Consider the following 27,010-nt stretch of genomic DNA (forward strand, 5'->3'; position numbering starts at 1 on the left):
TTAATTTTTAATTTTAAATTTAATTTTTTAATTTAATTTAATTTTTTTTAATATTAATAGTTCCAAGGCTACTAAACCAGGTATTTCAATTCAAAAAGTTAGGATGAGGATGGCCCCAAGATAAGTAAATATCTGTAAAGTTCTCATGGTGATTCTGATAAAAGTAATCTGAAGAGCACACTTCAAGTAGATATTATTTCTGTGGGTTTGAACTCTCCGGTATTTGGAACTTGACATTATCAAAAGAGCTACAACATGATTAAAGGAGGCAACTTATAATAAATAAACACACAACTCTTTCAATTCCAGAAATCATCGCTTTACTATACAAAAAACCTAACATTTACAAAAGAAAATCAAAAGAGGTTGAATTTTTAAACCACTTGGGAAAATTACACAAGAGTCTAATGAACAAACAACATCAAAAAACGTCTCCGTACCGTGTCAGTACCTCCCAGAGAAATCCAGTTAACCATTATACCATAGATTGAAGTGTTTAGTACCTGAAAGTCAACCCAGTGCCCTCTTGGTTTATCGTTTGCCTATGAGAATATAAAATCCTGGTATCTTTACACAACATGAAATTGTTGCCCATGAACTTTATAGGAATAAAACTTTGTTAAAGGAAATAAAATATTAAAAAGATGACATAGCTCAGCTGCCAGTTGATATTAAGTGCATTAAGTTATAACAATCAGTTCAAGCAACATTTTAATAATTTTAGATATAGTGACTCTAGTGTGCTGATATTCCAAGCAACCTTGCTACAGCATAGTTTTACATATATACAAATCATGTTATTGTATATACACATCAAGAAATTACTCCAGTCATCTCAGTGGTAGTGCCTAGTTTTTAAGCAGAAATTTTCCTTTGGCTTTTTGTTCACAGTAAGGCCATAGGCAGCCATTTCTTTCCAAGCATTCACTGAATTCAAAGAAGCCTGAACTCGCAGTTTCTGTTTTTCTCATTGAATGAGGAGCAGTATCGAGGATCTGAACTGATAGTGTCTTTGGTAGAACCTTTCAAGCATTAGCTACACTTTTGTTCTCTGTGCTTCTACAAGGCTGTATGACCCTGTCATGTTGGCTTTTCTAGCAAAGTAAATAATAATTCCAATGGCAGTTAATATTAAGGCGGATGCGCAATAGAGCACGAGAAATTCAGGAGAAAAATAGTCCTTGTTACTTTCTCTTCCTGGAAAATAACAAAATGGATGCAATTAATGTCTGGTATGAAAAGAAATTTTTTAATAATAACAGTCACAAGTTTTATTTTAATAGTACCACTAGTTCTCTGAAGAAAAGTGAATTAAATCAGTGATAAGAACCAACAGGACTCAAATGCACATTTCTCTGAATTAATCAAATAATCAGTTAGCAGTTGCTATGGTCATAATGAGTGTAAAGATGACAGCTGCTGACTTTCACAAACTTGGATTCACATCCAATAACAGGATGGAAGGAAGAGCGCAACTTTTTAGGTCTCATTTAGAAGAGTAAGAATGGGACAAGAGTGTTTGCTTTGGGAAATAAAAGTATGTACTAAAGAACTAGGACTCTGATTATTAATGAGTTAAAATAACTAACCAATTCTCCAAGAAAGGTCTTGAAATACCTACAGTGCAACCATTATAGTCAAACATCATGTACGAAATAATAAGAGAAAGAATTCTTGCTGATGGTTTTTTTAGAAATATATAGAAAATTTTATATTTTGTATCTCTGAAGTAGGGCATCTCAATATACATTATTCCTCTTCAGCATTTATATCATTTCTTGACAATATGAAGTTCTCTGGATAGCTTTATATTTTTGCTTAAGTGTTACTTCCTCAAAGAGGTATTCTCTGACCTGCATTACCACCAGCCTAAATTAGGAATCTTAACATACAGGAGGAGAAGGGGGCAATAGAGGATGAGATGGTTGGATGGCATCACCGACTCAAGGGACATGAGTTTGAGCAGGCTCCAGGAGCTGGTGAAGACATGGAAGCCTGGCGTGCTGCAGACCATGGGGTCGCAAAGAGTCAGACACAAATAAGTGACTGGACAACAACAATGCACTTTTTCCCCTGTATGCTTTTATAACCCACTACATTTTCCCTCCATAGCCCTCATCACAGCTTATATTTAAACATTTGTATGTTTGATTATCCATTAATTTTTGTTCCCTCCTTCAGACTGAATTACATAAGGGCATGTATCTAGTTTCTTTTGCTCCACCACTCAATAGCTAGTAACTGGCTCACTGCTTGGAGTAACTTGCACCCAATAAATATCTTTTTTTCCCCCAATAAATATCTTTTGAATAGCAATGTATATTGTTTTCTTTCTACATCCTGTCATTGTCATTTAGTTATAAATGATTAGCATTGATTATATACACCCCTGTGTCATTTTGAGTGACATGATCCAAGGGATATTGTTGTGTTTCGAGGAGGTATTGTGAAGAAAACATGGTAAAGCTTATAATCTTGAGAGATTTGATGAGATGAGTAAAATTTGAACCCATTTTCTGACCCAGGTTTAAATTCTCTTTACATTGATACTTGTTGTCTCTGGGAGCCCAGTGCCAAAGGCTCTTAAGAGTTGTATTTGTTTACAATCACGTTTGTTTCAAGTTTGGCTTCCAGTACACAGTGGGAGCTGCTTACCACTCAAGGCGTGGAAGACTGAGCAATAAACGCTGACACTTTCTACTTCCACTAATAAGATCAACAGATCCTACTGTGAGTTCACAGATGGACTGAAATTAATCTGGCCCCTGAAATTCCTCTGCTGGGGCCGTTGCCCCCTCCCTCCCTTTCTCCATCAGAATACAGCAGGATGGACAAGGAGCTTAGATATTCTAAGGAAGTAATTTTGTAGTCTAGAGACGCCTTTACATTGTTCAGCATTAAGATCATCATTCTCAAATCCAGAAAAGAGTCAATCTGGAAAATATGCAGTCACTTCTTGTTCAGAGAGTGATACTGTCTTTGGGTAGGAAGGAAATGGGTCTAGATAAACCTTTCTTTTTCCATGTGCCAATTCTACTTTTTTAGTTTCCCTATAACTCCCAAAGAAAGGTTTTGAAAATACATTTAAACATGCAAGATATGCAAGACCTCAGAGACCAAGGATAAATTGTCAATGTTTCAAATAGCAAATGGGAATTCTACACTGATTTATGATAAATGTCAGCATCCTGGCTAAACTCCTTGGGACACAACACCTGTACATGATTATTTTAGGAAACACTAAGAAATAACCATAACTGACATGGAATTCAGTTCCATTTTGCCAACTCATTCATCTAACCCTTGAAATTCTTTACAATCCACCAAGCTTCAGACCTGTTATAAAAATAACAAGAAACAAAAAACAACAAAAAAAACAAACTAACCTTTAACATCAAGTGTTAGGCTTCTTAGCTGTGAGCCAACTTCATTTTTAGATTCACATTGGTATACTCCCGCATCCTCTAACTGAGCCCTGTGGATGGTATATGCACCACCTGTAGACTTTAGCACTATGTAGCCAGTCTCTGCTTTTTTCTTCAGAATTATCAAAGTTGGGGGAACATTCCCACATATACAGGAGATAATGACAGTGTCTCCTTCCTTGACACTCTCAGAGGGAAAAGCTGTAAGTTGTATATCTTTTGGAGCAACTGTGGAAAGAATTTAAAGATACCTCTGATTGAATGAAATAGAAACAAATTCCGTATTAATTTAATGACAGTAACAATAGTTGTCAAGGTGGTATTTGTGCTTACTGTTTGCATTAAGTATTTAGAGGGACAATTAAAGAAGTCAAACATTTACTGGATTCTTATAAATGATCATATTTTTAATAAAAGAAGACATCTCCTGCTTCTCTCATGTCCCTTATACAAGGGTGCCAAACCCTCAGGCCATGGACTGGTACCAATCTGTGGCATATTAGGAACCCAGTCACAGGCAGGAGGTGAGCAGCAGACACGTGATGCTCCATCCATATTTACACTCCCACCCCATGGCTAGCATTACCACCTGAGCTCCACCTCCTGTCACATCAGTGGCAACATGAAAGTCTCAGAAGAATGAGCCCTTCTGCACTTGAATCACGCTGAAATGAGCCCCCTCCCCAACCCATGGAAAAACTGTCTTCCACAAAACCAGTCCCTGGTGCCAAAAAGTCTGGGGACTGCAGCCTTAATGTAATTCTTACCCAACCTTAGCCAACGAATGGGTGTTTAAAAACAGTTGGAGATTTCAAATGTGGAAAATAACATTTTTTTTGCTCACTAAGTTATGCAACTATTTCTTGAAGTATAAAAGGCTTCTGAGTTTTGAGCTAGATCATTCCAGATCAAGAAATTAAGCTGTGCAGAGATGACTCTTACAATCCTTAACACACCAGTTGTTATCCTGGGCTTAGCATCTGACATACAACATCTCTGTTAATATGTAACCTGTGGAGGGAGGTACCACATCACCATTGTATAAGTGAGGTTCCCATTAAGATTATTTGCTTTGTGACTTGATACTCTTTCCTCAACCAAATCTACATCCTAAGAGCTTTCTTTATGGTAGTGCATTGTTTTTCCAAGTTTCTTCCTTTCCTTTAAAATACAAATAATTATTGTAACAAGGGAACAAGACAGTCACTAACACCTTAGTGGAAATGATACCAAGGGATAAGAGAGGAACTGACAGCCCTAGTGAAGAAGAGAACCTCGAACCCCAAAAGGGAAGATATGAGGGAAATCCAAAATGACCACTTCATGACTTTGCCCAAAACTGCCTAGAGCTTCAACGTGTCAACTAGAAATTATTTTGTTCTCAGTTTTGCCTCTCCATCCTGCAAAGAATAGGCCTGGATCTCCTAACTTAATCCATCCTAGTGATTCTGTGCCATTAAATTTATGAATCAGAGTGAAAGGTCAGTGCTACTCAATCTCTGAATTTATAAAAGATTTAAGTGCCTTCTTAGGCTTCTAAGCAAATCCTAGCAGTCATCTTATGAGATTACCATGAGGAATTTAACCCAGTTAGATAAGGTGATTTTGTATGGTAGGTGCTAAGTTGCTTCAGTCATGTCCGACTCTTTGCAACCCTATGGAGAATAGCTTGCCTGGCTCTCCTGTCCATGGGATTCTCCAGACAAGAATACTGGAGTGGGTTGCCATGCCCTCCTCCAAGGGATCTTCCGGATCCAGGGATCGAATCCACTTCTTACATCTAACTCACGTTGACAGGCAGATTCTTTAACACTAGTGCCACCTGGGCCCTAAGAAATTCCAAAATATGTATGTACATCTTCCTATCCTTTTTTCAACACCATAATCAGTGCCTCATAAGTGTTACTGGAACTATTGGCACAGTTCCTAGAGCTAGCCTTCCACTTGAGGTTGAAAGAATTTTAGGATAAGTGACTTGGAATGGTTCATGAAGAAGTACTATTCCAGATTTCCACGCAGAGCTCTTCAAAACGTTCAGTGCATTTTGTTTTAGAAAATTTGTTTTAAAAGGCCTTTACTCAAAACCAGTAACACAACCGAAATAAGACTAGCACTAATAACTCATTTAATCACTTTAGCTCACCTTGGATAATTAAGTTGACTTCTTTTCTGCTTATTCCACCCTGGTTAATGCCTTCACAGACATAAATACCAGAATCTTCCATTTTTGTAGACATGAAGCTGAGAGTTGCATTCTCAGAAATAGGCTGTAGATCCCCATTACTTAGCTGCCTGCTCCACAAGATTTGGGGAGCTGGAAGACCATTGCTAGAGCATGTCATATTCACAGAACTACCTTCCTCCAGGATGGAGGAGGGACTGACCAAGATGGTTGTATCCCTGGGAGCAACTGAAAAGGTAGGGACACTTGTTAGCTTGGCTGTTTATACCCAAGTTCCAAAGAGTTTTTATCAGTGTTGCAAAATTGGCTATGTATTTGTGGATTAGAACTATTTATAAACCTTGATAACTTTACCAAAGGAGTTTTCTGCCCTCATTTACTTTAGCAGATACAAAATGATTGTTTTTGTTCTTTAGTCCCTAAGTCATGTCTGATTCTTTGTGACCCCATGGACTGTAGCTTGCCATGCTTCTCTGTTTATGGGATTTCCCAAGCAAGAACACTGACGTGGGTTGCATTTCCTCTCCTGGGGCTCTTCCCAACCCAAGGATTGAACCCAGTCTCCTGCATTGGCAGACAGAGTCTTTACCACTCACCCACCATGGAAGCCCTATACAGAATGATCCAGAGTAGAATATGAACATATCAGGGATATTTTCTAATGGAAATAAATTCTATAGAAACATTCTTGTTGTCAAAAATGGATGGTCAATGATAGTGTGTATTGACATTTATAGTACATTAAACATGAACATGAACTTTGTAAATCGCCTATGAAAAGGTGGACTCTATTTGTCTACCTCTTGAATCTAGGCTGTCCTTGTGACTAACTTTGACCAATATACCCTGGAAGAAGTAACTCTGAAGGACTTTCAAGCCTAGGCCCCAAGAAGCCACCTTCATTTTCACTCTCCTGAAGCCCTGCACTCTGGTGACTAAATCTATGCTACCTCTCTTCATATGAAGAAAGGAAGGTCCAGGAACTCCCAGAGAAGGCCCAGGCTTATCAGTGAGGCTACCTGAGACCATCCCCCACTGAACTTCCAACAGACTGAAAATGAATATGTGAGTTCATCTGATATCATATTGAATAAACTGCTCATCTGACCTCTTCCCAAACTGCCAGCTTAGAATCACAAGCAAATAAACAGTTGTTTTAAGTTTGAGGGGTTTTTTTAATATAAAATCATTATTTTGTAGTTTCTTTTCAATTATTTCATTTCACACTGTTTTTAACTATTAACTTCATGTTAACTATTACCTGGCAAACATGATAAAAAAAATTCACATTAAATTGTGGATACATCACACATGTACTTACCATTAACATAAAGTATCTGTGTACTCTGCCTTTGTTTGGGTTCAAATTCCATTTCATCAATAGGTAACTGAGCCAGACAAACAAGAACATTTCCAGTATCTTCAATGGTGGGGATGAAGGTCATCTCTAAACTCTTGGTCTCTAGGGCTTTCTTACTTACATCTTCCAAAAAGGTTTTATTCATCATAATACTCTCCCCTTTAAACAATTCAATCTCCAGCCGGTCAGAAGGATACACATTAGGAACTCTGCAGCTTACAGTGACTGGGTTTCCACTCACTAATGGACCACTCATTTCAATTTCTGGATCACTAGGGAAAGCTGCAAATATCAAGCAAAATATGAGGTTTATACGTGACACTAGAGGAAAAACGGAACTAATCTTTATTAAATGCAAAGTTCTCAAAGTGAAGGTTTTAATTCACCTGGGATAAAATGATTACTAATAGATGCATCACACCATTAAATATAAATATTTATGATATCAAATATAAATAATGCTGGAAACAAAAAATACCTAGCCCATCAAATCATCAAGAAATAAATATACTTCTTACTCTTCTCTCCTTAGTGATACAGTCTTGCTGACAGCTAAGGACTAGTCTTTTCAAAGGACATATCAGCTTCCACCATCTTACTTAGTATACATATATTTTAAACATTTTAAATATTTTCCATGATGTATTGGATGTTTATTATGTGCTGCGGCTGCTGCCGCTAAGTTGCTTCAGTCATATCTGACTCTGTGCAACCCCATAGACGGCAGCCCACCAGGCTCCCCCGTCCCTGGGATTCTCCAGGCAAGAATACTGGAGTGGGTTGCCATGTCCTTCTCCAATGCATGAAAGTGAAAAGTGAAAGTGAAGTCGCTCAGCCGTGTCCGACTCTTAGCGACCCCATGGACTGTAGCCTTCCAGGTTCCTCCATCCATGGGATTTTCCAGGCAAGAGTACTGGAGTGGGGTGCCATTGCCTTCTCCGTATTATGTGCTAGTCCCTTAATATTCATTATCTCAGTCTTCGAAACAGTGTAATCTAATGGATATTAACTTATTTTAAAGCTAGAAAAACGCACAGAGAATGTATTTGATAGCTAGGGAGACTTATTAAACTTATAAAGGCTAAGAGTCTGCCATTTGACACCATACCTAGTAAGTCACCCAGCTGAGATCAGAATTTCTATTTTCTGAGCTCAGAGCCCAGGCTTGGGTTCACAGAGCCATGCAGTTTATACATTTTTATTTTGAATGGCCAGGTTTAGGCAGAAAGTTTTAAATGTTTCTTGAATAATACTTGTAGTTCAGAAAAAAATATAAGAGATTCAGATTCTAAGTAATATTTATAACACATCTTGATACAAATCAACAAAAGTGAGATGAGAACAGTTATCGAGAGCAATGCTACAATTTTTTTCTCCTGAAGCAAAATGTTGTCAAGTGACAGATTCACTAATGTTTCCACGTGACATAAGGCTTCACTGCTGGTTCTCATTGCTGTGGGGAGTGTGCCTGCATCAGCAGCTCCTGGACTCTTGGTAATAAGATAAAGCAATAAGTTAACCTGTCTTTTGAGAGATTCAAATCCCTTTACAGACATACTCTAACTCATTTTGAGCAAAATCCTGAGGGGTAACACAAGTTTGGGCAGAATTTCTGGAGGAAAATATCCACAATTGTTCTCTTGGATTCTGCTGAATAAAAAAAAAGGCAGAATGTGTGTGCTGTGTGCTGCGCTTAGTCGCTCAGTCATGTCTGACACTAAGCAACCCCATGGACTATGCAGACCCCCAGGCTCCTCTGTTCATGGAATTCTCCAGACTGGAATACTGGAGTGTGTTGCCATTTCCTCTTGCAAATGATCTTCCTGACCCAGGGATCGAACTCACATTTCCTGCATTGCAGGTGGATTCTTTACCATCTGAGCCACCAGAGAACTTTCTGATCACTTTGCGTATCTTGTCCTCATTCATTATAAACTGAGGAATTCCAGCAATGTGAATTCATAGAAATTGGAAGCTCTACGATTTTGTTAAGGTGACAGGAATAGCAAGAAGTGTAGCATATGTATGTGGTATAAATCAACACTCAAATCCAGTGCAATCCTCTGCTTCTTCTTTTCACGTGAGCTGCTGTGCTGACCATCCCCGGTGATCATTTTAACTCCCAGGTTTTCTCCTGCTCCCCATTGCCTCATGTCTCCATCCTGCCAATCAGCTTTCAAATGTGCCTTCAAAACAGTAAACTTGGGCCTCACCCTCCAATTCGAATAATTCATCATCCCACCCCATTATCTGAATGGGCACTGTTTTTACTCTTTGAAGACAACCATCTCTGTACACACCATATACAACCAGAGTAGGGTGGGTAGCAGGAGGCATGCAGTATGTTCAAGTCCATGATGAGAGAGTATAGACAAGACACAAACTAAGGATCAGGGATCTGGATTCATATGTAACATATACATCAAAGTTGCATCAAAAACTTTGGTTTGGAGATTTGAGAACCATTCATAATGCTAAATTCCCTTCCTAAACACAAAGATCTTGTTGTGTATCACAGATTTGCATTCCGCTTCTTCCAATGGAACCGGTAAAAACAACAACAACAAAAACAGTAAACAGTTTTGAAATCTACTTACAGTAGAGCTCCACCTGGATTCCCTTTTCCAGTTTCTTTTGCCCACATATCACAGTGCACAGGTAAAAATGTTCGTTCTCAAAACTCACAGGGCTCAGTGTCAACGTGGACTTGGAGCCCTCCCTCCTCACCTTCCCATTCAGAGGGCTGTCTATCTGGGTTCTCCAAGAGAAAGATGGGGACTCGCAGTCCCTGACATCACAGGTCAACACGACTGAGTCGCCAACCTGAGCAGCAATCTGGGGTCCAGGAGAGATCTCAACAGTAAACATTTTCTCTGGTGGGGAGAAAAGAACAAGACAAAAATAAAATTCTTCCACCAAATTTCAATATACAGTCTTTTTTCCCTGACTTCTTTTTAGCTAACATCTGTGCCAAGAATATACTACTCCTTTCCACATTGGGACTATCAGGAAGGGAACCACATCTTTTAAGAACAAACATACAGGATGCTGTGATTCATTCATTCAACAGAATGAACAGGGATAAAAATGTGTCAAGACAGAGACTGGCACATTTTCATAACAAAAATTCATTCTCCACTCAACGTGTTTATCATATTCTTATAACTATGGGACAATAGCTCAAAAATATAAGGTTCCAGTGTGTCAAGCACTGCTTAAACCACTTTACATATATGAATATTATCTCATTTAATCCACACAACTTCAGGATCTGGTATCCTTGCTTCTTCTCCTTGACTCTCAGTGTCTCATTCTACTTTTCCTTATTTTCCTTCCCTTCCTCCTTTTCCTTCTCCTCCCCTTTCTTCTTGAGGAACAATAACACCACCCAACCTGCAAGTGGCAAAATTAGGGCTTGAAGCCAGGTGAGTCTGATTTAAGATCCCAGCTTCTCACTTAAACAACTAAATCAAAATATCCTCAAGTGGAGATAAAACCAAATCTAAGGAAAGTACTGAAAAAAAGCTATATAAATATGGCTTCTGATTAGAAACATTACCTGTAACAGACCAGTATTTAGAGCTTCTGTATCAACAGAATTGTTGTAACATGAAAGTCACACAGAATCACACTGAAAACACATACTGAAATCCCATTATCAGTATGAAATCAGTATGATTTCAGAATCACACTGAAATGTCAAAATCTAAGCATTAAAGTGGTATGCAAGCCACCTCTTAAATTTGCTTAATACAACATAAAAATACTTTACAATTATTTCAATGGCTGAAATGCCAGGGCAAACTCCTAAGTCTGAAATATCTAGCAAAGTTCTTTGACTGCCAATTCAATCCCCGCAGAGCACCCCAGCTGCTTTAGGATGACTACTGTCTAGGGAGAAAAGTAATTTTAAATCTTGACTCTATTCCCCTAGCAAAAGTGGGAGTGGTTGGGCACCTCTTAAAGTGACAGAGACTCCACAGAAAACTCACTAAAACTTGCCCTTGTAAATAGCCAGCTAGAGATAGAAAAAAGAAATCACAGCATATACATAATCCAAAGGCACTACATTTTGAAGGGTTCTCATCCATGCCAGAAGATTTTTTTCAGTTTGATTTGTCTAACATGGTCATTATGGTATCTTCCAAAGAATGCTTCCCTCAAATTACCGTAACAAACTGACATGCTATCAGATTTTTGAAGGAGAAAGTTCATTCAGAACAATAACCAGTGTTTCTGAATTCCTTATATGCTAATGTGAGAATGGAGAACATAAAGATCTACTTCCTGCCTGTGAACAGTCTCAGATTGTATTTTACAGTAGCTGCATATGTTACCATGTAAACGCATGACTGCTGAAAGAGTAACTGTGAGATAGAAAAAAAGTGTTAGTCGCTCAGTTGTGTCCGACTCTTTGTGACCCCATGGACTATAGGCTTCCATGCTCCTCTGTTCACAGAATTCTCCAGACAAGAATACTGGAGTGGGTAGCCATTCCCTTCTCCACTTCTCCAGAAGATCTTCCAGGTCTAAGATAACTGAAGTTCAATTCTCTCTTCAGCACTTAAGGTTGCTAATGTCCTGTGATGCAAAATGAAAAGCCTAATCCCAGAAAACGTTTCCTCTTCACATTGAAATGGGATACAGCTAATCATAGGGTAGAGTTATTCCAGATGAAAGATTAGCTTTACCTGCTTTTATCAGCGTAATGTTTTTCCTGGTTTCTTGAGAAATGCTGACCTAAAAGCCAACGGGTTCATCTTTTGAGAGAGTTTGATTTGTATCTTTTTAGCAATGCAAGTTCAAATTTCATGCTTTCATATTTTAAAAGTATGTTTTTTAATTTATGTTCACAAGTTATTCATTCAGTATCTACTGAGCATCTCTACATAGCAGGTACTTGTGAAACACACACACAACAGTCCCTACCTTTAAGGAGTTTCCAGTTTAATGGAAAGACACACTTACATAAGGATTGGCTCTTACTAAAAAAGTTTAAATTATCTATTTATACATCTACCAATCTCTAGATTATAAGTTCCTCTAGGGTAATCACTATAACTTTTTATGTCTGTACCCCCAGCACCAAGCACAATTCTTCAATTCTTGGACAAGGCACCTTAATTAATGTATGTTAAACTGAACAACCTAGAGCCAGAAGTCCTGGAATGTGAAGTCAAGTGGGCCTTAGAAAGCAGCACTACGAACAAAGCTAGTGGAGGTGATGGCATTCCAATTGAGCTATTTCAAATCCTGGAAGATGATGCTGTGAAAGTGCTGCACTCAATATGCCAGCACATTTGGAAAACTCAGCAGTGCCCACAGGACTGGAAAAAGTCAGTTTTCATTCCAATCCCAAAGAAAGGCAATGCCAAAGAATGCTCAAACTACTGCACAATTGCACTCATCTCACACGCTAGTAAGGAATGCTCAAAATTCTCCAAGCCAGGCTTCAGCAATATGTGAACCGTGAACTTCCTGACGTTCAAGCTGGATTTAGAAAAGGCAGAGAAACCAGAGTTCAAATTGCCAACATCCGCTGGATCATGGAAAAAGCAAGAGAGTTCCAGAAAAACATCTATTTCTGCTTTATTGACTATACCAAAGCCTTTGACTGTGTGGATCACAATAAACTGGAAAATTCTGAAAGAGATGGGAATAACAGACCACCTGACCTACCTCTTGAGAAACCTATATGCAGTTCAGGAAGCAACAGTAGAAGTGGACAACAGACTGGTTCCAAATAGGAAAAGGAGTACGTCAAGGCTGTATATTGTCACCCTGCTTATTTAACTTCTATGCAGAGTACATCATGAGAAACGCTGAACTGAAAGAAACACAAGCTGGAATCCAGATATCTGGGAGAAATATCAATCACCTCAGATATGCAGATGACACCACCCTGATGGCAGAAAGTGAAGAGAAACTAAAAGGCCTCTTGATGAAAGTGAAAGTGGAGAGTGAAAAGTTGGCTTAAAGCTCAACATTCAGAAAATGAAGATCATGGCATCTGGTCCCATCACTTCATGGCAAATAGATGGGGAAACAGTGGAAACAATGTCAGACTGTTTTTTGGGCTCCAAAATCACTGCAGATGGTGACTGCAGCCATGAAATTAAAAGATGCTTACTCCTTGGAAGAAAAGTTATGACCAACCTAGACAGCATATTGAAAAGCAGAGACATTACTTTGCCAACAAAGGTCCGTCTAGTCAAGGCTATGGTTTTTCCAGTGGTCATGTATGGATGTGAGAGTTAGACTGTGAAGAAAGCTGAGCACCGAAGAATTGATGCTTTTGAAGTGTGGTGTTGGAGAAGACTCTTGCGAGTCCCTTGCACTGCAAGGAGATGCAACCAGTCCATTCTAAAGGAGATCAGCCCTGGGTGTTCTTTAGAAGGACTAATGCTAAAGCTGAAACTCCAATAATTTGGCCACCTCATGCGAAGAGTTGACTCATTGGAAAAGACTCTGATGCTGGGAGGGATTGGGGGCAGGAGGTAAAGGGGATGACAGAGGATGAGATGGCCGGATGGCATCACTGACTGGATGGACATGAGTTTGGGTGAACTCCGGGAGTTGGTGATGGATAGGGAGGCCTGGCGTGCTGCAATTCATGGGGTTGCAAAGAGTCAGACACGACTGAGCGACTGAACTGAAGTGAACTGAAACTGAACAAAAGCACATACAAGTTCATAAGAAGTATTGAATGTACATGAAGGCATCAAAAACTAGCTGTGCCTAACACAAACTGGAATTGGGAGGCTGACATGAGCTTGATCTTGAAGGATGGCTAAAACTTTGCCAGGTAAGGAAAGAAAGGACATTTGAAGCAGAAGTTATAGCATAAACAGACACAGAGTCACCCACAAAGATGCAAAGGTCATTTCTGACTAGATTCTGAAGAGTTTTATGCAACTATTTTAAGAAATGTGAGTTTTAATTTATATACAATTAGGGTCAAATTGAAGTCATATAAAATATGCGGTCTTCTTGTTTCAAGTAGATAACTCTGGTAGGAGAAGGCAATGGCAACCCACTCCAGTACTCTTGCCTGGAAACTCCCATGGATGGGGGAGCCTGGTGGGCTGCAGTCCATGGAATCGCTAAGAGTTGGACACGACTGAGCGACTTCACTTTTACTTTTCACTTTCATGCATTGGAGAAGGAAATGGCAACCCACTCCAGTGATCTTGCCTGGAGAATCCCATGGACAGAGGGGCCTGGTGGGCTGCAGTCCATGGGGTCACTAGAGTCGAACACGACTGAGCGACTTCACTTTCACTTTTCACTTTCATGCACTGGAGAAGGAAATGGCAACCCACTCCAGCGTTCTTGCCTGGAGAATCCCAGGGACGGGGGAGCCTGGTGGGCTGCCGTCTATGAGGTCGCACAGAGTTGGACACAACTGAAGTGACTTAACAGAAGCAGCAACAGCAGCAGCAGTACAAGGGATTATGTTGGGGGACAGAATGATAGTAGGGGAACCATTTAAAAACAATTAGCCATAGTTAAAAAATCATGGAGTTTGGAGATTAAATGGGTCTATGTTAAAATCACAGTAAATGCCACTAATGAGTTATGTGATGTGGCAAATTGGAACTATTCTGAGCCTGAGCTTATTCACTTCATAAGGTTGTGGCAAAGCCTAAAGTGGTAACATTTATAAAGTAGCAAGGAAACTTCTGGCAAGTATTAGATGTACAATAAATAAGAGCCATTATTAATCTCTGTGAGACACTATTCTCTCACTGCTAAAATGAATATAAAGTACTTACTCCTTAGTCATTTCTTAAAGATCACAGGAAACATGTGTAAAGTGCCTGGAATATAGCTGATGGTCAGTAAAGGTTATTTAAGAATATCTTTCAGGAGCCCATGGGGCTCAGACGGTAAAGCATCTGTCTACAATGCGGGACACCTGGGTTCCATCCCTGGGTCAGGAAGATCTGTTGGAGAAGGAAATGGCAATCCACTCCAGTACTATTGCCTGGAAAACCCCATGGACAGAGGAGCCTGGTAGGCTACAGTCGGCTCCTCTGTCCATGGGGTCACAAAGAGTTGGACATGACTGAACGACTTTCACTTTCCTTTCAGGAGCCCAAATGAGAGATGATGAAGTAAAGCTATGGCAAGAGGTTTGAAGAATAGAGGTCAGATTCTAAGAGGGATCATTTTAAAGTAGAACCAACAGGTTTTGATGATATGGAATAGGAACATGAACTTCAGAGTAAACAGCATATATCCATAATACATAGCTCAAATATTGGAAGTGACAAGGGAAGAGGACTAGACATGCGAAACTGAGAATACTAATATACAAGGGGCAGAAGGAAGAGCTGAGGCAATGAAAGAATGATGAGAAATGAAAAGGAACCAAAACAGCAGAACCAAGGAAGCTCTGGCAGAAAAGATTTCATCCAAAAAGCATGAGCAAGGTGAGTATATAATTGTGCTACAGTACAGAACAGACAAATGGATCATCGTGAAACATAATGAGGGTTTCCCCAGTGGCTCAGATGGTAAAGAGTCTGCCTGCAGTGTGGGAGACCTGGGTTCAATTCCTGGGTTGGGAAAATCCCCTGGAGAAGGAAAGGGCAACCCATTCCAGTACCCTTGTCAGGAAAACTCCATGGACGGAAGAGCCTGGCAGGCTACAGTCCATAGAGTCACAAAGAGTTGGACATGAGAGCGACTTCACGCACTCACTCAAAACGTAATGAAGTATTTCTGGCACTGAAGTTATTTCACTATTGCTTAAATCTGAATGATGGCACCTTTTTCAATTGTTGCTTACCTTGAACAATTAATTTCACCTCTTTTCTGTCTTTCCCAACAGGGTTATTTCCTTCACACACATAAATCCCAGAATCTTCTGCCCTCATAGAAATTAAAGTGAGAGTTGCATTCTCAGAAAGGAGCTGTAGATTCCCATTGTCTAATTTCTTGCTCCAGAGAATCCGTGGAGCTGGCAGACCTGCACTGGTACAGGTCATCGTCACAGAGTCACCTTCCTGCAGCCTCGTGGAGGGATTCACGGATATAGCTGTGTCTTTGGGGGAGACTGAGAAGGCAGGGCACAGTATTAGCCATTGCTAAGCATCATAATGGTCCCACAGGGCGACTGTAAATACTCTCATGGACTGTATTTACAGCTTTCTCAATCTGACAAACTTACTCTGCCAAACTAGTATAAAGAACTGCTGAGTCATGAAAATTAGTCAATCCAGTTTCTGACTGATTTGATGGAGTTACTTTTTTTGATGGTTGGTGTTTTCAGATGGCCATAGACACTCAGAAATTAAGAAAAACCCTTAGAATTATGTGATTCAATCTCCCAGGTAAGGTACAAATTCCAGCTCAGCTTCCTCGCCGAATGTTCATGCAAGACAGCTTCAATACTTCTGGCGCACAAGGCAGTCCACGGCCTTATAGTAAATATCATCCATTTGATTTTTGGACAGCTCTGATTATTCGAACATTTTCCCTCTATTGAGCTGAAATCTTTCTCTTTGTAACTAACTTCTGTACACCGGTCATAGTTCAGTCCTCTATTGCTAAAGAATAATCCAAATTTCACTTCTACATGACAGCCATTCAGATACTTAATTATAGCTCTCATTTCCAAGTTTTATATTCTCTAGGAAAAATATCTCCTATTTCTGACTATTCTTCTCAAAGCATTTATAAAATCCTTTCCATCTCATTCTGTCTCAGCTAGACATGTTGTAGAAGGCAATGCTCCTTTTAACTATGGTGTCTAGAGAAAACCAGGGCATTTTAGTCTAGAAAGAGCTCAGTGAGTCACTCCTACACAACTTTGGGATGACAAGACTGCCTCAAATTCCCCGGCCATCTCCGAGAGAATGGAGACAATCAAATCTCATCTCCTCTCTCCCACCCCATGCACACGTGTCCAGGTGTGCACACACGTATACACTCACACACAGACTAAGTGCTCTTGTAGAACTTCTATACCTTGATATTTCAATGCATGATGTAAGAGTTTACAAAACATAATTTAAAAATTTTATCACTTGAGCCTATTATTTCTCACTACCCAATCAGGTGGTGGTGATTTAATCAAGTAGGGTCCGACTCTTGTGATCCCATGGGCTATAGTCCACTAGTCTCCTCAGTCCATGGGATTTTCCAGGCAAGAGTACTGGAGTGGATTGCCATTCCCTTCTCCATGGGATCTTCCCAATCCAGGGATAGAACACTGGTCTCCTGCATTGCAGGCAGATTCTTTACCGACTGAGCCACCAGGGAAGCTTCCCAATCAGGTGGTATTATTATTATTCCCCTTTGATAGACTGAGAAATTAAGTGAAGCAAAATCACAATTAATGGAGCCATCCATACCTTAAGTTCAACTTTCTCAACCTTAATTCGATGTGCTTTTTATTGCAGTTGACAAGAATTATGCTCTCAGTGAATCAAAATGGTATAAAAACTACAAACATGTTTCTTCTTGACTGTAGCTGCTCGGTTTATTGCTGTGTACATCCAAGAGTATATTCCCATAGACAGACACAAGTACTTACTGTAGACTTCCAGTTCTTTTGTAGTTTTCCTTACTTTGGGTGGAGAATCATCATCATAAATGCGTAATGTAGCTTGACAAACAAGAGCTGTCCCAATATCCTCATCAGTAGGCGAGAAGGTCACTTCCAAGCTCTTTGTTTCCTGGGCCTTTTTTTCTGAAGGCTCCAGAAATTCCTGTACTTTCATGGAACGGTTGCCTTTCAACAACTCTATCTCCAGCCTTTCAAATGGGTAAACATCAGGTACTGAACACGTGACTGTGACTGGCTTCCCGACCTCTGGGGGGCTACTCAAATGAATCTCTGGATCCTTAGAGAAAGCTGCAAAAGTCAAATGAGTACATGCATGTGGATTTTTTGTTCATATTGTGCAAAGTCCCTTATGGGAGTTGGTGATGGACAGGGAGGCCTGGCGTGCTGCGATTCATGGGGTCACAAAGAGTTGACATGACTGAGTGACTGAACTGAACTGAACTGAATCTGAGTCTAATATTTTTGTGAATACAATCTTAATACAGCAGAATGAATTATTTAAATAGCCTTTCATGGTTTGGGGTGCATTCAAAATCAGAACAATCTGTTAGACAGTTCTTCAGGTCTTCTGATTCTTCATGTACAAAGGGTTGCATGTTGCCAAAGTAAAAGGAGGGAGAAGAAACTTATGTTTATTGAATACTGATACGTGCCCATCCCTGTACTATTCATTTAACATTGATGACTTTATTTGATACTCACAACAACCCTAAGAAATAGGTACCACATTTCATAGATATGAAAGCGTAGACTCAGCATATTTGCATAACTTTCCTAAGGTTACACAGCTAGTAATGGTGAAGCTGGGATTTAAACCCAAGATTTTTATTATTCCATATGACTACTGGGACTTTCATTGTGTTATATCACAGTCTTTTATTTTGGTCAGGGTAGATATATTTCATCTTACAGATAAGGAACCTGAAGCTTAGAATATCATTGCAAAGAATAATTATTAGGTAAGACATGCTAAGAAATGAAAAGAGCAGCTCTAAATAATTGGCTTTGAACAGGCATTCATCTACCAGAGACATACACCTGTGCAATCTTTAAGTTATGGAAGGCAGATTTGCCTCCCAAACGCCTGACTCAACATCTAACTAATATCCCACTTGAAATGTTTAGTGCCAAGGAAAGCAGTAGTTCAGTGAGCCATTACTTTCTTTGCAAGGCTGCTTTCTATCGCAAACCGCCATGATGATAACATATTGGCTTGATTCAAGACTGTGAAATAAGAAGAATACAAAGGTCCCAACTCTAAAAAATACTATAATCAAATGTGGAATGGAGACAGGACTGTTAAATATAATGAAAGACAGACACTCTTGAAGAAAAAAAAGAACGAAAGACACTTCAGGCAAGATAACTAAAGCCAGAAGGGCCTTCATTTTCATTTTTAAATCTTCAACTATTTGGTTCCTGCAAGGAGAGGCTAAGGAAGTGGCAAAAATTTGTTATGTGAAGAAAGAGTACTTTTCATTTTTCCACCAATAATTTTGTTCCTTGTATTCTGAAAGAGATGTGCCTATAATCCACATAGTTTGCTGTCAGATAATGTAAGAACTGCTACTTTCCCCTGTATTTACATAAGGGAGCCTTTCAAGGACCTCAGAAAGCTTCACAGACATAAACTCTGCATGTACAACCAGCATAATTGAAAGCAGCTGGCCAAGCACAGTTTATTGAGAAACATTAGCTACATAAGGGATTATTGAAGAATCAGTTAAGGTTATTGGACCAAGTTGAGCTCCGCTATTGCAAAAGAAAAGCAAAATAATTAGAAAAGATAATCAAATAAGGTCTTCCTAAAGAGATGACGATCAAGGAGTCCAGTTTTCTGGCAGAAGCAGTAACCAGAATGCAAGTGATGTATTTCAGGTTATTTTTCACTCCTTTTTGCTAACTTTCTTGCTGGATTGAGAATGGACTGAAATACATTTTGGTAGGCTAGTAAACACAGGCTATTCATTCACATTCACTAGGCAAATCGAGTTCATTTTCCAAATATCCTTGAAGTTAAGCTGTTGAACATTAAGAGTTAATTGCACCAAACAAAAACAGAAGTAAAACCTTCTAAATTTATCTCTGCCGAAGTCAAATGAGTGAAAAGTTTGCAGATATTTTTCTTCTGTCTAAGGGGGAAGCATTTGTACCAAAGCCCAGTATTAAATTATATATCTCCTCCTTAAACTTTAAGTACCAAATTTTATAAGAATAAACAGAAAATCCCTGAAGTATGGAATTCATAAGTCATTTGGACATATGAACAAGTAAACATGTAAGAAACCAATTGGATCAAATTAAACACACACACAAAAAAATAAAAAGAACCTTAGAGAACTTCACTTTATGGCTAAGAAAACTGAAGCCTAGAGAAGCTGAACCTCACCCGTGGTCACCATATTCGTGGCAGAGTTGGAAACAAAAGCCAAGATTTGGGTCTCTAGTCTGGTGGTAGATTCAGCTGTCTTCTAGATTTCTTGCTGCCCTATGTCCCCTAGCCAAGAATCTGGACATGAGTATTCTTTTTCTTTTTTTCTTTTAAAATTATCCTTTTAGAAAATTTATTTTAAAGCAAAATGGAGAGAAAATCAAATATCGACTGAAGTACTCACAGTAGATCTCCACTCGGATTGCTTTCTCCAGTTTCTTATCCTTGCAAATCGCTGTGCACAGGTACTGGTGTTCATCCTCAAAACTAACAGGATCCATGATCAGCGTGGATGTGGTCCCTTCATTTCTCACCTTCCCGTTCAGTGGACTGTCCATCTGAGTTCTCCAAGAAAATGATGGAGACCCACAGTCTGTTGCGCTACAAGTCAGTGAAACAGAGTCACCAATCTGAGCAAAAATCTTCGATTCATCTGGGAATATGCCAATTTTGAAAGCTTGAGCTGTGAAGGCAAAAAGAGAAAGACAAGCTTACCACTGGTTTGTTTAGTATTCTACTCCATCTTCTCTGTTCTAGTATAACACTCAGATCTGACTGCTCTCTTTCCTAAACTGCTTCTAAGTAACGCAAGGCAGCTCAGGAGTCACTGCCAAAAGAAGTTGTTAAAATCATCTTTGCTTCTGAGAATTCTCATTTCTGACCTTGATGCCCATCTATTAGTTGTTTTGTCACTTGCCAAGTTTTATCTCATTATCAAGCATAGGAAACTAAAGAGACAGACCTTCCTAGAAACAGAATCCAATTTCGCACACAACATTTAAAAAATTCAAAAAACAACAACTTTGCTGCTCTAACGACGACAATATAACGGTACATATTAACAGCAGTAGTCAGTAGCACATTAAAAGTTAGGCTAAATTAAGTTTTCCGATTCTTTAAAAATCCAGAGCTACGCTGGTGGCTCAGATAGTAAAGAACCTGCCCGAAATGCAGGAGAGTTTGATTCCTGGGTTGGGAAAAGCCCTTGGAGGAGGGCATGGCTACCCACTCCAGTATTCTTGCCTGGAGAAACTCCATGGACAGAGAAACCTGGTGGGCTACAGTCCATGGGGTTGCAAAGGGTTGGACATGAATGACAAAGTACGCACATTGCCTTTCTTTATTATCATAACAAGGTGAAGTCAAAGTCAGGGCTAAAATGGAATGCTAGCATTTGGAGCAAATCAAGGAGAAGAACTTACAAACTGCAAACACCATCCAAAGTATATTTGAGACTCCAAAGATCACAAACATCTTCTTAGGCATTTACACTGCTGTTCTTATGAGAAAATAATGATTCCAAAATACTTCTTTCTGTTCCTCTTGAAGCTTCCTGGGAAGAATCTTGAGCTCTTAAAGCCAGTGAGGTTCGGTGAGGAATGAAATAGAAAGTCGGCTCTTTATATAGGGTCTTGTTGCAGAGATGCAGAAGCAGAGGAAAATCCCCTCAAGGGGAAACCTGGAACAGAGCCAGAAAAAAAGTTTAACTGACACTCAGCCAAGTCCACATTAACCCCTTCCGTGGCACTCAGTACTGAAACTGCTCTCTCCATCATAGAGAAAGAAAACACTTTCAAGGCTAAAAATTAAAACTTTTCCTTGCTTTTCATTCCAAAAGGATGTTTTTGCGTGAAACTAATGTTTGTTTCAGAATGGGATTTTCTGAATCCAACTGGGGAGAAGAGAGACAGAGAAAGAGTAAATTACACTCTAGTTCTTGAAGTGGCTGAACAAGCACTATGTCATGTGAACTGATTTTTCTCCCTTATGAAGATATGTTTGCAATTCAAAAACAGAGACTATATTTTCTCTTGCAAGAAAAAGGAAAAGATGCTTTCTTTTGATGAATTATTTTTAAATAGGGAGACAGCGTAGCTTCTGAGTTTCATATATTTTATTCACAAAATAGTTTTTTAGGCAGCAAAGATCAAGTTTCTGAAATCATTTTCTTGAGTAGAGAATAATGGAATGCTACCAAAAGAAGAGAAATATTTTCTTCTTTTGTTTTAGAAAAGTTATAATTCTCTATTCAGTTGCTGGATAATTGAGAGTCTTACATGCAGACTCGCATGCAAATGATGGAATTCCTCTGAAGTGGTAAATCTCTTAGAATGTGAGACTTAACCACAAAAGCTTAAAACATGAAAAATAATTTGTTTCTCTTATATGAGATGAGGACAACAATTTTATGCTCTTTATTTCCCCTCTAAGGAAATTACTTTTTAAAAGGTATTTTTAAATAGCTGTTTTTGCCTTGCACACATGTACTTCAGTCTTTGCAAAACACTTGCCCATCATAAAGAAACCAGAACAGCCGCTTCCTTGCGATATACATGTGCAGGTCTTTCTCCCCTGTGGATCATCAGTTCTTACCACGGTCTCAGATCAGTTCTTCTTCATCATTGTATCTACTTCTGCCTTCCCAAAGTCTAATGCATGTTTTTACACTTAGCGGGTACCAAAGAAGTGTAGCCATAAGTAGTTTAAATTAAAATTTAATTTGGAAAAGAAACTTCCAAAATGTTAGCAATAATATGTAACTACTGCATGAGAAAAAATGTTGGATTCTAAAAAAAAAAATTCCAAAGCTCACAGACTCCAAGGGATGTGTACAATAAACAGCCCTGTGCCTTTTGACAGAGGAAGACCATAACTGAGATTTGGAACTAATAACTGTTCCTCATGGCTGGAGAGGCTCTGGACCTCCTCTTGGGTGCAGATGAGGCTCCCATTCAAGGATAAGGAGAGAAAAAGAAGCGGAAGCAGCTACTGACTGTAATAACATGTAAGTGTGACTTCATTTGCCAAATAGCTAAGGATCAGAAAAGTAGCTTCGGGCAAAATTAGCTGATGAGCAAGTAATCTACTTGCTGATGATGCTGTGAAAGTGCTGCACTCAATATGCCAGCAAATTTGGAAAACTCAGCAGTCCCACAGGACTGGAAAACATCAGTTTTCATTCCAATCCCAAAGAAAGGCAATGCCAAAGAATGCTCAAACTACCGCACAGTTGCACTCATCTCACACGCTAGTACAGTAATGCTCAAAATTCTCCAAGCCAGGCTTCAGCAGTACGTGAACCGTGAACTTCCAGATGTTCAAGCTGGTTTTAGAAAAGGCAGAGGAAACAGAGACCAAATTGGCAACATCCGCTGGATCATGGAAAAAGGAAGAGAGTTCCAGAAAAACATCAATTTCTGCTTTGACTGTGTGGATCACAATAAACTGGAAAATTCTGAAAGAGATGGGAATACCAGACCACCTGATCTACCTCTTGAGAAACCTATATGCAAGTCAGGAAGCAGCAGTTCGAACTGGACATGGAACAACAGACTGGTTTCAAATAAGAAAAGGAGTACGTCAAGGCTGTATATTGTCACCCTACTTATTTAACTTCTATGCAGAGTACATCATGAGAAACGTTGGGCTGGAAGAAGCACAAGTTGGAATCAAGATTGCCAGGAGAAATATCAATAACCTCAGGTATGCAGATGACACTACTCTTGTGACAGAAAGTGAAGAGGAACTAAAAAGCCTCTTGATGAAAGTGAAAGTGGAGAGTGAAAAAGTTGGCTTAAAGCTCAACATTCAGAAAACGAAGATCATGGCAACTGGTCCCATCACTTCATGGGAAATAGATGGGGAAACAGTGGAAACAATGTCAAACTATTTTTTGGGCTCCAAAATCACTGCAGATGGTGACTGCTGCCATGAAATTAAAAGACGCTTGCTCCTTGGAAGAAAAGTTATGACCAACCTAGACAGCATATTGAAAAGCAGAGACATTGCTTTGCCAACAAAAGTCCATGTAGTCAAGGCTATGATTTTTCCAGTGGTCATGTATGGATGTGAGAGTTAGACTGTGAAGAAAGCTGAGCTCCAAAGAATTGATGCTTTTGAACTGTGGTGTTGGAGAAGATTCTTGAGAGTCCCTTGGACTGCAAGGAGATCCAACCAGTCCATTCTGAAGGAGATCAGCCCTGGGATTTCTTTGGAAGGAATGATGCTAAAGCTGAAACTCCAGTACTTTGGCCACCTCATGTGAAGAGTTGACTCATTGGAAAAGACTCTGATGCTGGGAGGGATTGAGGGCAGGAGGAGAAGGGGATGACAGAGGATGAGATGACTGGATGGCATCACTGACTCGATGGCCATGAGTCTGAGTGAACTCCGGGAGTTGGTGATGGACAGGGAGGCCTGGCATGCTGCGATTCATGGGGTCGCAGAGAGTCGGACACGACTGAGCGACTGAACCGAAATGAACTGAAGTAATCTACAGGTCCTTTACAAGCTCATGTCATGGAAGAAGATGATCAGAACCATGAAGGTTGACTGCTTAACTCAGAAGAGATAGAAAGGGAATTATAGAATTTCAGTGTAATTTTTTGGAGTGTAAAGACAAAAGTGAACAATAGGATCCCAAAATGAGATCACCAAGAACAAGTTATTGCAAAAATCTTCTCTTTCACACTTGAATAGGATTCTAAACTTGGAACATTGGGGAAATATCTAATCTATTGAATTAGTTCATAGTTGTTTCAGCAAAATTGCCTCATGGTATCTTTGAGTTGGATGCCATTTCAGATCCTACCTGTTCCTCCCAGGTTGAGATGACTGTATTCTCCTCTGTGACCTCTCCACAAGAGCACACTGGCAGTGAAGCACTTGTCATGCTGCATTTACCTCTTAACATGTTGATTGTTCCTAACTGACAAAACTCAAATAGTTTCATTTTCCATTATTGCATCTAGACTAGAATAAGGTATTCATTAAAATTCACACAATGAATGATTGAATAGAAATTCAAATATAAAGATAACATATTGAGACTCATTAGAGCATTACTGTATTCTGTGTTTGAAATTGTTCAGTTCAAATTTTTATCATTAACATAGAAGATCTGATTGTTTAGCATTCATAATGCAAGATAAAGATAGCTAACCTTAGAATCAAGATAAGGATGATCCAAAAAGATGTAATAATTGTCCAGATGATGAAGTGAAATTTAATGGAATGCATTAAAATCCCACATTTAAATATAGAACATCAGTTCAGTTCAGTCACTCAGTCGTGTCTGACTCTTTGCGACCCCATGAATCGCAGCACGCCAGGCCTCCCTGTCCATCACCAACTCCCAGAGTTCACTCAGACTCACGGCCATCGAGTCAGTGATGCCATCCAGCCATCTCATCCTCTGTCATCCCCTTCTCCTCCTGCCCCCAATCCCTCCCAGCATCAGAGTCTTTTCCAATGAGTCAGCTCTTTGCATGAGGTGGCCAAAGTACTGGAGTTTCAGCTTTAGCATCATTCCTTCCAAAGAAATCCCAGAGCTGATCTCCTTCAGAATGGACTGGTTGGATCTCCTTGCAGTCCAAGGGACTCTCAAGAGTCTTCTCCAACACCACACTTCAAAAGCATCAATTCTTTGGAGCTCAGCCTTCTTCACAGTCCAACTCTCACATCCATACATGACCACTGGAAAAACCATAGCCTTGACTAGATGGAGACCTTTGTTGGCAAAGTAATGTCTCTGCTTTTCAATATGCTATCTAGGTTGGACATAACTTTCCTTCCAAGGAGTAAGCGTCTTTTAATTTCATGTCTTGAGTAAAATATGGAAGAGATTTGACTTGATGGTCATCATAGGAAGATTGATGGTTTTAGTGAATGACAATGTGTACACATGCCAGCAGTGCCAAGGGAAACCAAAATAGACATTGATAACCTCAATGTGCACTCAGTCAAGAAAGCATTCAATCTTCACATCACCTGAGGCCATGGTCTCTAAGACCATATTGGGAGCAGAGGTGTCAGTTCAAGGTTCTAGGCCTTATGTGAGAGACTGACAAAATAGAGGGTGTCCAGAAGAAGTGATAGGGCAATAAATGACTCCAATATCCCTAGCCTGGTAGGAGCTGTTGAAAGAATTGGATATTTAGTTTGTATAAGAGACACATGAAGGCCATGGATAACTTAATGACTGATGTGCAGAGGAAGGAATATACTTGCTGCACTGTGTTATATCAAAGGCTAAGTGTAGAGTTTTTTGGTAGTAATTACTAGATTATTAGCAGCAAGAAGATCGGGAGTATGTGTCCAATTCACCAGTAGATCCTCAGCACTTAATACAGTGACCAGTAGATAGTAGGGGGCTCAGTAAATCAACACTGAATGGACAAATTAACAATTTGAAAGAGATCTTGACTTGGATCTCATTAGTCTTAACTACAAATCCACTACTTTATGTAGGAAGTATACCTTGTACAAGCATAGGCAGCCTCCCTGCACTTTGTTTACACAGGTTCAAATAGGGATAATAGTATCATGTCAAGTAATTCACATGATTTTATGATTATCAAATCAAAAGTGATTGTGTGAAATCTCTTTAAATATAAACAGCAAAGTGATATGTAGTAATATTTAAATACAACCCTATTAAGTTCACTGTGAAGAAGGACATTCTAGTTACTAAATCTTTTCAGCAGTGGAATGGGTCCCCTTAGGAATTCGGCAACTCCTAGTCACTGCAGGTTGTCAAGCGAGGTTGGTGACACGTCCTAAAAATGTGATAGATGTCAGGTTTTGTTTCTATGAGATATCTAACTGGGTGACAATTAAGGTGACCTCCAATATTAAGATTTTCCTTCTGTGTTATCCACCCTTTCTCGTCTAACTTCACCAATCCCCTCGTTGTCCATTTCAAAATTCTAAGCATCTTCTGATGCTGCTCTAGTTGGACCCTGAGAAGTTTCAGGAGTACTTCTCTCAGCTGGTTTCATAACCACGACATTTGTAGCAACTATTTTAGGACTTCCAAGTAATCAATTTGTTATGTTATGGGCCTCTCTGGAGCTAAAGTTCCTCGCTTTTTCTACCACATCAGAGGTAAGTGACATTCCTCGTAGTAAGAGTGGCTCTTTATGCAGCCGTACTCACCAAGGTGAGAGGAGGAGCAATTCCTTTTCAGGAGGGAATATCAAAATGAGAAGGGAACCTAAAAGACCCCTTCAGTAAATTCTACAATGTCAATTCCTCC

General features: G+C 39.5%; 1 protein-coding gene across 2 annotated transcripts; it reads right to left on the minus strand.

The window, feature by feature from the left end:
* Positions 1–297: 297 nt before the first annotated feature.
* LOC129655057 (vascular cell adhesion protein 1-like) lies at positions 298–21,389 on the minus strand. 2 transcript variants are annotated; one of them, XM_055584954.1, is made up of 9 exons: positions 21,177–21,389; positions 20,159–20,437; positions 17,511–17,831; positions 15,762–16,028; positions 9,565–9,840; positions 6,929–7,249; positions 5,569–5,835; positions 3,387–3,653; positions 298–1,197 (listed from the first exon to the last, which is right to left on the minus strand). In XM_055584954.1, exons 1-9 carry the CDS (start codon positions 21,238–21,240, stop codon positions 1,037–1,039), a joined length of 2,223 nt encoding a protein of 740 aa, XP_055440929.1. In that variant the 5' UTR covers positions 21,241–21,389; the 3' UTR covers positions 298–1,036. The 2 variants fall into 2 exon arrangements, with proteins under 2 accessions (XP_055440929.1, XP_055440930.1); XM_055584955.1 differs by lacking the exon at positions 15,762–16,028.
* Positions 21,390–27,010: the final 5,621 nt, after the last annotated feature.

This window comes from Bubalus kerabau, chromosome 6 (assembly GCF_029407905.1).
Source record: "Bubalus kerabau isolate K-KA32 ecotype Philippines breed swamp buffalo chromosome 6, PCC_UOA_SB_1v2, whole genome shotgun sequence".
Classification (NCBI taxonomy): domain Eukaryota; kingdom Metazoa; phylum Chordata; class Mammalia; order Artiodactyla; family Bovidae; genus Bubalus; species Bubalus kerabau.

Excerpts from the sequence above, each read along its gene's own strand:
- LOC129655057 (XM_055584954.1), bottom strand. The coding sequence starts at position 21,240 with ATGCCTAAGAAGATGTTTGTGATCTTTGGAGTCTCAAATATACTTTGG. Across the intron at positions 9,841-15,761 it reads GGTGAAATTAATTGTTCAAG|AGAAAATGTTTACTGTTGAG; the intron begins GTAAGCAACAAT and ends TCTCCCCACCAG. Across the intron at positions 7,250-9,564 it reads AATCCAGGTGGAGCTCTACT|CTTTCCCTAGTGATCCAGAA; the intron begins GTAAGTAGATTT and ends TGATATTTGCAG.